The sequence below is a fragment of the Oculina patagonica genome, chromosome 12, assembly GCF_052425735.1.
Source record: "Oculina patagonica isolate OP01 chromosome 12, crgOcupat, whole genome shotgun sequence".
Classification (NCBI taxonomy): domain Eukaryota; kingdom Metazoa; phylum Cnidaria; class Anthozoa; order Scleractinia; family Oculinidae; genus Oculina; species Oculina patagonica.
Window position 1 is genome coordinate 27,221,432 of NC_135769.1, and position 12,576 is coordinate 27,234,007.

The following is a 12,576-nucleotide window of genomic DNA, read 5'->3' on the forward strand; positions in this document are numbered from 1 at the left end:
TAACAATTTCCCCGGTATCAGAAATCGAAATTTTAACGGAAGAAAATAAAACAAAACAAAACAAAACAAAACAGAACAGACCAGTCCAGAACAGAAACGCTATCCACCTGATAAATCGTTATCCAGTGGATAAGTGTTAACAAAACATACCACACTATTTACTAGAGAGCGATTTATTCGGTGGATCGCCGGTTATCCACCTTTTTGAACAATCTGAATCGCGGCCAGAACAACTGAGTCAACTGAACGATCTAACCCGAATTTCTGTCGTCTTTTCTGGTCGCCTACTCCCCAGGCATAAAGCGACCGGAGAAGACGTCTGAAATTTAGTCTACTGAATGATCGACAGGAAAACGCGAATTATGCCGCACAATTTGTACAGATCTATATTTTCTGTTCACCGCTTCAGCTACGTTGTAGTCTATCGTTATTTTATTTTAGTCATGTAGTTCAGCTGTATTACGTTCATTCTCAACTGGCAGGGGGTGTTAAAGAGTTGTAACAGGGGGGTAGTGACGGCCGGGGGGTAGGGGAATTCACGTTTTCTTTTACTGCCGCGTAATAACGCGCGTAAAACAAAATAGAGAAAAGGTATGGACGGCTTACGTCTGCGGGAAGAAGTTGAACCACATACAGTTGAACCCCGCTATTTCGAACCACCAAGGCAAACAAAAAAAATAGTTCGAAAGACTGATGGGTAAATCCAAGGGAAATGGGTTGAATCTCGAAATAACCGAGTTTGAATTAGCGCGGACTAACTGTACTCACATTCAACTTCATACCTTTTCTCTATGACACGCATAAACTGCCAAATAAGGAGGGGGTTCACTTGAAAAAGCGTTTTTCCACCGTTTAATGTGGGTTTAATGGCAATATCTCGTTAGCGTTTCAAGCAATCCAAGAACTCTCTGCTCATTTCACCAATATATGTCTTGCAGTAACTTGTAAATTTTTTTGGTGAATTTTGGGGATTTTTGGGAGGAGATAGTTTTTCTCAAAGGATAAGTAAAGTTTGGAGAAATAAGGAAATATTGAAGATTTAGTGTGATGTTAAATTTAGAATTTGAAGTTGAAAATTAGAACTGTGGACACCAAAACAATCCCCTGACAACCTGGAGTGCTCTTGCGTGGGGTCAACTGTCTGGTGGTCTTTCAAAAACAATTTTCTTTCTCCTTTCCTTTCTTTAAATTTCCTAAAATTTCGTCAAATACACATTTACCCCCACCTTAATTACGCGACAGTGGATATCCACCTTTAGAAAAAAAATAGAAAACTTTTGTTTATTCCGCGAACGCCAGGCAAAATCCCATTTTTGGTATCTGCTGTTTTTAGATACGCACTGGGACACCTAAGTTGCTTTGCTTTGTAGGTTATCCGGTATTCTTTAGCCGTGCTGCATTGCGGACCCATTTCAGTATCATGTGACCGTGTTGCAGAACGCCTATGACGGGCAATGGCCACGAAATTACACTTCACACGTCAAATTAAAAACTCAATTTTCGTTACACGGATGATTATTGCATCCCCTTGATTTGGCACCTACTCTCGATCTCGACTCGACTAAGCATCCCATTAGCCTGCAAACAAGCTTCTTAGTGGGGAAATGGTGAAAAAAAAAAATCGGGGAGCGGAGCCTGCGTCGCAGACGAACTCAATCCCGGTATACCAAGGATTTTGTGACACGTCCGGCTGCAACGCATGTTAAGCGAGCGAAGAAGAATCGGAAAGACGAGCTATCGCGCCTGTCTCGCTCCGCTCCCCGATTTATTTTGCCAGGGACCCTGTTCGCAGGCTAGCGTCCCCTCAAACGAATGAAATACGAAATAAAAACAGACCCCTCAAGGCTAAAATGAGTATACGAAGAAAGAGTTACTTATGGTTTTATGCATATTACGAAATTGTACAAACTTAAAGGTAGTTTAAATGCTGAAATGAAGAAAAAAGTAATCCCCTGCTGAATTATTTGTAATTGAGAGCCGTCAACAGTCTGTTCAAATTAATTCATATACCACGTGAAAGTTGACAAGACAAAATGTAAAATTTGTATAACACTACAGTGGGGACTTTCCATTATTCTGTATTTCCTTATTACACTTAAGACTGTATGTTCATGTTACCTAGTAAATTACATTTCATTTCATTAGTGTTTTATGGCCCAAAAATGAAAGAGGCCAATCCGAAGTCCCCTCAGATAACGTAATTTTTGTCCAGGGAAGGGGAGGGAGTGGGGAAGAAAAGATGAGAAAGGGGATATTGGAGTGGCACCGTCCGTTCCCATTAAAAATGTTCCAGAAGGTTGGAATGTGGTACTATGGACAAAACCTTGAAACACACAGTAATATTTTGCATCCCGTTGCTTCCGTTGTGATCAAAAACGGTGATCAAAATACGCAAGGGCCGGGGCACGGAATTCAGCAGACAAGGGAGAAAATATGAATAGGAAATGGCGCTTACTAGATTTCCAGCCCCAATGCTAATCTTGTGAGCATAAACACCGCAGTCATAAGTGCAATTTTTTTTTGTGCTCCCGGTATTTTTTTTTACAAACATGAGATTTACACGTGCAATTTCTGCAAATGTCTGAAAACTCGCTTGACATACTGATGTAAGTAAGGTCTTTTCTATATACATCGTCATCATCATTATCAGTTTGTCGATAGCAGTGCTAAGGTACTTCATTTATCGACATTGGATACTGTAGCAAGTCTGCTCAGTTCACTTCCATCCCTATTCAGTAGTGTATCAAAGGTACCAAACTCGACTACCTTCCCCTCCCTGAAAACCAGAATCTTGTCACAGTCTCTGATGGTGTTCAAGCGATGAGCTATAGTGATAACTGTGGAGTTACTCAGTTTCTCACGCACTGTGTTCCAGATTGTTTGTTCTGTGTCTGGATCCACGTGTGCAGTGGGTTCATCCAAGATGATGATCTTGTTTTGCTGTAAGAGCACACGAGCCAAACAGATTAACTGCCGTTCTCCTACACTGATGTTTGTACCATGTTCCAATAACTCGTAGTCCAGTTGTCCTTCCAGATTTTCCACCAGCTGTTTCAGTCGCACTTCATCTAATGCTCGCCACAAATCTACATCCTGAAACTGCTCCATAAGATCAAGATTCTTCCTTAACGATCCACTAAAGAGAACAGGACTTTGGCCAAGAACGGATACACATCGTCTTGCTTCTTGGAGGTTGATCTCCTTTATTCGAACATCGTCGATAATGACATCACCACCAGCGTCAGGCATGCGTAAAAGAGCTGCTACAAAAGATGATTTCCCAGCACCCGTGCGACCTACAACACCGATCTTTGCTCCTCCTTTGATCTCGATATTTATATCTTTTAGTACTTGAGGTCCCCCCGGATAGTACGTCAATGATACGTCTTGGAATGTGATATTTCCTTCAAGTGGCCAGTGTTCCGGGGGAAGTCGTTTAAGCTTATATCCTGACTCAGAATCAAGCTTGGTGTACGTCATAACCCGTTCAACTGAAGTCATTAGATTCTCGACATCCGAAGACATTCTGACGGCATATTGAGTCATATCTACAGTCTCGATGACGTAAACCAGTGCAAGGCCGGCAAAAGCTGGTAAAAAAAATGGAGAAACAAGAGAAAAGAGAGAAGTAAAATTTTATATTTACATACAGGAATCAAGATGGGGACGTTTTTCTTGTCTCTCTGAAGTTGAGGAAGATTTAGAAATATTTCTTGACAATTCAATATTAATTGCTAGGAAGATTAAAAGAAAGACAGTTAATGTTACGCAGCCCTAAAACTTCATAGAAATCACTTAACAGAAATCACTTCATAAAATTCACCTCAGAAATCTCGAGCTCATATTCTAATGGCTGAACAATCAGATTATGCGCATCCTTTTACTCCGCATGTACTTCATGTCGCAACGCCACACCACGTCATGCATCGAGCGCACGCGCTAAGGAAACTTAGCTTTCTAAACTTACAAACGGCTGGTAGCCTTAGCTTTGCTTGCAGTTTACTCTCTTAAATGGTCGGTGACTCCCCAAGTTTTTTGATAGACGACTTCCTCTTCCAATTCTCAGCAGATTGTAAATTTAAAAAAAATGAACACAAAAAATCAATGTGGGAAGTTTAAAAATTTGCAGTTTTTCTGTACACGCGGCATGAAATCGTCATGAATCCTGACATGTTGAAGCTGTAAGGCGGGTGCAAATGTCATCGCTAAAGGATTGGATTTACTTTAAGGAACGTCATTAGCTGAATAAAATTGTATTTCAGGGACTTATTTTCAGTATTTTTGGACTAAAAGAAACTGCAGCCATATTCGTTAGCGATGCTCGATTTTACAGATTTTATGTGGTCTTTTGGACATTTTATCTCCGCAACGAATTCGGTGACCCCCATTGACATTTTTGACATGAGTAACTCATGATCTCACAGTGGTGAAAGTTTTAGAAAAAAGTCAATGTTGGAGAATTTTCGCGTGAACGTCCTTAAATGGAAAAGCTTAACTTTTAATTTAACTTTTGGCTTCAAAGAGGAGGATTTCGAGAATTTGAAACGTCTGTAAGTAGCAGTTTTGGCGGGAGCAGCACGCGCAGTGCGGGGGCTCTAGATTGGTTCTTACCAGCATTCTGAGACAAAAGGATGGCCATCAGAGACACTGCAACAATGAAAAGCTCACTGATAAAATCCAACCGAACACCAAGCCATCGGCCACTTGCCACCACCATAATGAACGACTGGTTATGAGTGTCTTGATATCTAGAAATCGGCAAAAATAACGTTAACAAGTAAAATGCTCTTTGAAAGATTGTGAAAGTGAAACGCAAGGATGTATAAAACTGCAATCCGATCGCCCATATTATTACTGTAAAATTTATGAAATGCGAAGTTAAGAGAGTCAGCCAAAAGGTTTAAGAAACAAATTTGACGAATGTTCAATCCCAACTAAAATTCTTGGAACACTTTCAATTTTTCTTTCGGATCGGGGTTTGTCCAAGAGAGAAACACGTTCCCATCCCTCCTATGCCTGTTACAAACGTGAACCATGATGTAGCCAGAATCCTGCTCGAATCTCGGTATTGAGGTTTGGGAAAGTGGAATGTACGTAGGAGGGAAAATAAAAGTGAAATTACATGTTCCTGGGCGAGATTGAAAACAGTGTTTCAAGGAATTTTGGCCAAGATTGAAGTTATACTAGAAAGTGACAACCAGCAGTTTACGAAATACTTTGGTCTCGTATATTACTCCTACATACCTATAAAACTGATCAATAAAATCATTCTGCCTTCCTCTCGTTCGAATGGTATCCAGTCCATTCAGGGTTTCTGAGATGTGAGAGAAGACTGGGCTCCGGCATATGGACTCCAACCTCTTTAACTCGCGAGAGCTCTTCAAGTAATGCCTTACAATGTAAACGCCCATCAAAGTCAACGGCGGAATAATAAATAGCACCCAGAAATTCGCCACGGCGGGAATAAGAATTGCGGCTAACACAAACAAAATGAACTGAAGGGAGATGAGGAACTTCTTGGGCAACAGTTCATCCATACAGCCCACATCTTTAGAGAAACGATTCAAAATTCTTCCAACAGGATTTGTGTCGAAGAATATTAGTGGCGCTTGTAAGATCGCTACAACCATTTTGTCGTGGAGACGTTCTGAGCATCGTAAAGAAGCCAGAAGAAAAATATAAGCTCTGATAACGGCAAATGTGAAGGCTGCGCCAACAAGACAGCCATACACACCAAGGTTTGTTGAGTCACGTTGATCTTTTTGTTGTTTCTTTGTTAAGTATGCAAGCCACACGTCGGGAGAGACCACGATTGCTAGAATAAAGGTGGAAAATATTCTCAAGATAATATATATTTTTTTTAATCTTAGTTGTGCTTCCAGTCAGTCGGTCGGTCGGTCAGAAGGTGAGACAGTCAACCAGAGTCAACGAGCCAGTCAGCCAGCTAACCAGTCCGTCAGTCAGCTTTCCGGCTGGTCGGTAAGTCAATCAGTCCGTCTGTCGGCCAGTCAGTTAACCACCCGGCTAACCAGTCGGTCGGTGGGTCGGTTAGTCAGTCGGCTAGTCAGCCAGTCAATCAGTCAGCCAGCCAGCCAGCCAGCCAGCCAGTCAGTCAGTCAGTCAGTCAGTCAGTCAGTCAGTCAGTCAGTCAGTCAGTCAGTCAGTCAGTCAGTCAGTCAGTCAGCCATTAAGTCAATCAGTCAGTCGGTTGGTCGGTCGGTCTGTCTGTCGGTCGGCCAGCCAGCCAGCCAGCCAGTCAGTCAGTCAGTCAGTCGCTCAGGGCTCTTACCTTCCCCCTTCATTTTCTACTTTCTCTTTTCCTGTCCCCCGTAGACTTTCCGTTCCCTGCGTCCTTGCCCTCTCCCTACTGTTTTTTAAATGAAGTTAAATTCCTGAGTCAAGACAAAGGCTTACCTTGGGTAATGAAGCAGAAACAAATTCCTACACAGATCACTAACAGAGGCACTCCGCTTCTAAAGTAGTCCCAGTACAGCTTGGATGATACCACTCCAATTGCGCGGTCCTCTCGCGGTATAAGGAGACCCTTAGCTTGGCTGTTTAAGACCTCTCCTCTATCATCGCGATCGGTCCACTGCTCATCTTGTCGCTTTGCTGCCAAGCTCTCATCTAGTTTACTTTCTGTCGGCATTTTCTTGAGTAGTGGATCAACAGTTCCATTTAAAATACCTTTCTCTTGTAGCTCGGTAAAACTTCCTTTTTCTAAGACACGCCCTTTGTACAACACAATCACTTCGTCGGCATTTCTCATGTGCTGCTCTTGGTGAGAGGCTAGCACTCGAGTTTTATCGCATAATATGCCATTGATGCACTTCTCAAAGATATGTTGGCCAACTTTAAAGTCCACAGCACTCAGAGGGTCGTCCAACAAGTATAGGTCTGCATCGGCGTAAACTGCGCGTGCTAAGCTTACTCTTGCCCGCTGGCCTCCACTCAGAACTGCACCGCATTCACCAACAACAGTCTGGTCAGAATCGGGGAATTGTTGGATGTCTTCCTTGAGAGCGCATGCTTCGATGAGACGATTGTACTTGTCTTCATCAAATGATTGACCAAACAAAATGTTTTCTCTTAGGGTTCCAGAAAAGATCCAGGCTATCTGGGGCACGTAAACAAGAGTCCCTTGAAAGCTTATTTTTCCGCCTGTATCCGAGACCTCCCCTGAGATTGCTGAAAGTAGAGTCGATTTTCCACTGCCCACTGGTCCGGTGATGACTGTCAAAGTTTTTGGGCTTGCTAATAGTTCTATATCTTGCAGAATATAATCATCTCTGTTGATCTGTTTGCATGTCAGATTAGTCACCCTTAGAATCGCCGTTGGTTTCGTAAAAAGATATTTCTCTCCAATAGCATCCTTATTAGAATCGTTCATTGCTTTTCTCTGAGAATCCATAGCATCACTACTTTCTTGTGCTGAGACTGTCATCTGGTCGTGCAAGCCCCTTGTAGATAGATTGTCCAAGAGAAGGAAATCCTCTATTCGGTTGAGCGAAGTATAAGCTTCAGCTATTTCCAGCAATCCGACAGCCACATAGAAAGAAATGCTTAATCGTAGAACATTATTGAAAGATAGCAGCATGAAAACATTAACAGGTGTAATGGGGTTACCAGTGAGTACAAGAGTGATGACAGACACCAGCGTCGCCATAGCTCCTGAAGTGTACTCCAAAGCCCCTAAAGCTGACAGAAGGATACTCTTGGTACGAAGAACGCCGATCTCTTGTCTGAAAAAAATATTCAGGAGTCTTGGCATAAACGCCGCTTCTCTTACACAGGAGCGATTTGACCTAAAAAATTCCAAAGTGATGACGTACCTCTACAAAGAGCCGCGTAGTGTCCGTGATTGGTTGTTTCTTTGTTTTGAATCAGAATTTTCGCGCAAAAGAAACAACCAATCAGAGACACTTCACAGCTCTCTGTAAAGCTACGTCATTAGCCTCCATTGCAAGCTAGTTTCAGTCCAATACCTAGAATACGAATATGGTCTATTAAGTGCGGTAAGAAAAACGGACTGTTTACACATGTTTGCTTTTTGATATTCAGTTTTGCTAAGTACCATGAAGCTTCCTTCCTGTCTGTCTGGTTAATTTGTTATACTGATTTTCCAATTATGGTATTTAGCAAAGGACAGTTAAATGTTTCACGCCTTATGGGTTTCTGTTAACATGTTATACGCGCGGACATTTTGCAAGTTGCGTAGTATTTTTTCGAGCCCCGTAAGGGGCGAGGAAAAATACGAGCAATGAACAAAGTATTCGCTCGAATTATATATTAAACCATCGAATAAGGGATTTATTATTCCACTATTTTTTTCCACTAAGTTTGGGTCAACATTCCGTAAGTTTGTCCGTCCGTATTTTTGCCCTGCTCTACAGTGTAATAACGTGGCATATTTTGCGCGTTCTTTTGCCCTAATATGGTAAAATGGCGCAATAGTGGAATAATATTGTCGCTAATACAGTATCGACTAGTGTTCACGGTCAACATTCATAAGGAAATATACCATCAGTTTTCTCCTACGTACCTCCTTGTTGCTTTTATCTTTTTTCGGTACTCATCTTCCCACGCATGCGTTTTGATGGCACGGATTCCAGACAAGATCTCGTTCATTAATGAGATGCGGCGATCAGACACGGCAGCAGTGCGCAGGCGTAATGCACCAGCAGCAAAAGAGAAGAGTCCAAAGTATGGAATAAGAAATATCAGAAAAGCCACGCCCATAAGCGCTTGCCAGCCAATCAAGTAGCAGAGTAAAGCTGTGACAACTATTACGTCAATTGTAGCCGAAGCTAAGCGAAAAGGCCATTTGGTATCTTCCATTCGTTGTACATCATTGGACACAAGGTCGATGACGCGACCTGTGGTATATGTCATCAGTGTTTGCTTGCTTAGGAGAGGGATCTAGAACGAAGTTAAGGCTTAAGTCACTCTCAAGTCACAGGGATCCCACGCACTTTTTTGTTAAATTGTAAAGGAATAAAATTCCATAAAACGGAAATTGGCCTTAACTTGTTGCTTGGATATTTGGTCAGTTTTTAGGGTAGTTTGGACGCAATTCAAATATATTGGCCTGAGATTTTATATCAGACGTCTAAAACGTCTTAAGACGATGCATTTCAGAGTTTTCTTGCATAAAAATGGCCAATCAATTCGCGGAGATGTAAGGTGTGTCACAGTACTTCCCTCCACTCAGAAAGGAGCATACACGAACTGTAAAGACGACCTGACAAAATGCTTAGGGAGGGAGGGTGAATCTGGCGCTAGACTAGACTATCATCCCGCCCAGGGGGTGAAGCTGAACCCCAAGTCGCTTTATACTGTTGAATTTGGCATGAGCTCCGGCAATATGTGCCCCATGCCCTGGGTACGATTTGTACCTTTTATCTACTATATACAAAAAATACGATTGCGTATAAAAGAAATGTTCCATAGCTTTCATTTTAATGGTCACACACTAGGGTTTCGTCCACAGGCTTAAAATAAAGCCGAGAATTGATTCTGTGTAGTGTAAGCTAAGGGAAACCTACGTACCTTTTGATAGATGATGCCTTTAATAGCACTAGTGAGTCTGATACCCAGCAATTCATTTCTGAAGCTGAAGTGTTGCATACTGAGACTTTTAATCAAGGCGTTAACACCCATAGCTAATGCACAACCGTAAAGAAGAACATCACTCCGTGTTTCTGAAGCTGACATCAGAGACGAAATCAGATATCCGAGAAACAGTGGTTGAAAAATGCGACAACAAGAGTCTAAAATTCCCGTGAACATGATGGTTAGGAAATCCCCAACAGAAACCATCTTAACAACGCTTTTCCAGAACTTTGGTCTCTTGCCACTTCGTTCCCATTTCGCTTTCTCGTCGTTCCATTTTGTTTGTAGCTTTTCAGTTACTGAAGATGTCGAGTTTTCCTTGGAGAGAGGTAAAAAGTCACTCTGTTCTAAAGCTCGTTTACTGCCTGTGTTGATAATATTGTTCATCCATTGAAAGAAAAGGAAGGATAAAGTACTGACGATGTTTTCTTCGCTGTCTTCGGAGCAGACCTTTTTGTAACCTCCCCTTTCCATGGCTCAGAATCTAATAAGACAAAAAGAGCTTATTCATTGACACTCAGTCGTGTTCTATTGGAAATAGGCGAATCTGATTGGTTCTCCAAATGTTTCTATTTAACAATTAGGGCCTGTTTACATGATTCCGGAATGAAAGTCATTCCGGAACGAGTTCATTCCATCCCCATACATTTCACCGAGACGAAAGTCAAGTCATTCCGGAATGAGTTCATTCCGGTTTTCATTCCGGAATGAAAGTTTCGTTCTGGAATGACATTTCACACGAAACGAATTTCGTTCCGAGATGAAATCGCAACTCATGAAACCGCATACGGACTCGACAGTTTGAATTCAGAGCGAAAAAACGTAATAGCATTTACTGTTTACCCAAAGAAGCAGCTCTTTGGTCAAATTACTCGTTAAAATTGCAGATACGGCCATCACTGGCCACAAAAACATGTTTGCGCGAAACATGCGCCATCTTGTTTTGATCTCGCGCGAATATCACGCACGTGAAAATTCGTTTGGCTGAACTTGTCGACTCTGTCATGTAAATGCAGAACGAACTTTATCCCGGAACGAGTTTCGTTCCGGAATGAAAGTCATTCCGGAATCATGTAAACAGGCCTTTAGATAATGAGCTCGAGATTTTATTGAGGAGATAGTTGATAGGGTCGAAGGCTGAATCAACTACCACCTCACAGAAATCGAGAGGGAATAATCTTATTGTTTTGATAGTAGGATTCTAACTAAATTCTTGTCTAATAAAGAATTTTAATTATTTCTTTGTTTTTCCAAGCTGTTTTGTCCTTTGTGTATTGTAGGGGTCATGAAGGGTCCTTCAAAATTTTGTAGTGCTCGTAAAATAATGCTTCTGCTCGGAATGCTCGCAAAATTTGAGTGGGTGCTCGTTTGCGCGTGCTTGCATATTTTTAGCTCGGAAAATTTTGAGTTGTAGTGAGCGGAATAAATTTAATTTCACTCCATCACTTTTATATATCACTCCATTACTCCCTCGCTTCCTGTTAGACATAGGCATGCAACGCGTGCAAGAGGTATAAGGCCTCCAGAGAATTAGACCTGTTCTCGATTACCTACATTTCAAGTTATTATTCAACACATGCGCGCGCTGTCCATATATGGTCAAAGTGTTAACGTTATCTGTCATCCGTACATAACATATATCCTGCGATATACGTAGGTTGCGAAGATTCGTCCGAAATCTTGTAAAGCGCTGCATAATTACAGTTTTTCTTTCTGCAAATTGTGTTTCGTTGACAATTTGTTGAATACCTTATTGTTATTTATTTTTGCGGGAACTTAATTTCGCGAAAATGGAACGGGAATAATTCGCGAGACTTAATTTCCGCGATTTGGCCAAAAATACGTAATTAGCATAAAAAATACAATAGAAATCGTTTAAAATTAATTTTCGCGGGTCTTTAATTAAAAATCGCGAAAGTCGCGAAAATTAAGTCCCGCGAAAATAAGTAACAATAAGGTAATAAAACAATTATCCTGCTCAATCTTGCGGAATATCTTCTGTTTTTAGCCAACTCGGCCTACGGCCTCGTCGGCTAAGTATCAGGCGATATTCCGCGCGATTTCGCAGGATAATTGTTAATTATACGTAATTTACGTAATATTAACACGTTTAATTACCTAAAATATTTCAGTTGCCTTCTTGTAAATTATCATTACATGATTATGACTTTGTAATAGAGCAAAAATTTTGAACTAATATCAGTTTTCTTTAAATAAACCAAACCTTAGTTTTTACAATGATATCATTTCTCGGCCTTGCATTCTTTATTTTACATTCGAAATTGTCAGATGGCTCTGTATTACGGTACAATAAATGATTTTTATAGCGAAATGATTTGAACTGACATGCGTTTAACAAATAATAAAAACAAAAAGGAGAAAACGAAAGAAAACAATTTACAAAGGACGGGGTAGGTGACTAGAACTCACGGCCTTTCGGCCTGCTCTCGATTAGCAGAGATGGTGCTGACGCACCGAGCTAAATGTGTAAGTTCTGGGTACAAAGTTGTGGCAAACCTTTGCCGTAGTATTGAAGCGATTTTTTTTTCTTTTTTTAATGTATTAAACTGGGTGAAGTGATCTGAAGTATGGAACGTTTAACATAATTAATTCGGCAAATCCTTATTTGTCAGTTTTTAAATAGGTAAGTAAAGTAAGTAAAAACTTTATTTCAGTGTCTATGTATTTAGCCCTTGTGGGCTAATTGGGGACACCAATTAAAAATACCTTAAAACTAATAATGCTTAAAGTGCCAATGAAGCGAAATTTGTTTCTGCATAAATGAAAAGTTTACTATTTGAAAAGCAATATTCCAAAGTTTGAGAATGCCACGATAAAAATTGTTGATTTTGCAAGCCCCATGACAGTTGCGTATTTTTGGCCTAAAAAATGGCACTTGAATCGCGCGGCCAAAATACCACGTGACATTGGAGTGTGACGTCACACTGTATCTAGACTTCAAGC

At 41.1% G+C, this 12,576-nt stretch overlaps 1 protein-coding gene across 2 annotated transcripts in view; it reads right to left on the reverse strand.

Moving 5' to 3' along the window:
* Positions 1-2,019: 2,019 nt before the first annotated feature.
* The window catches only part of LOC144632798 (ATP-binding cassette sub-family C member 4-like), a 28,196-nt gene continuing 17,639 nt past the window's right edge, over positions 2,020-12,576 (reverse strand). For both annotated transcript variants that reach the window (XM_078491534.1, XM_078491535.1), the window contains exons 2-7: positions 9,550-10,096; positions 8,543-8,919; positions 6,415-7,742; positions 5,245-5,815; positions 4,612-4,748; positions 2,020-3,590 (exon numbers count right to left, since the gene is read on the reverse strand). In XM_078491534.1, coding sequence (XP_078347660.1) covers positions 2,677-3,590; positions 4,612-4,748; positions 5,245-5,815; positions 6,415-7,742; positions 8,543-8,919; positions 9,550-10,086 — 3,864 coding nt within the window. In that variant the 5' untranslated portion in view covers positions 10,087-10,096 and the 3' untranslated portion in view covers positions 2,020-2,676. The remainder of the gene's footprint in view (positions 3,591-4,611; positions 4,749-5,244; positions 5,816-6,414; positions 7,743-8,542; positions 8,920-9,549; positions 10,097-12,576) is intronic.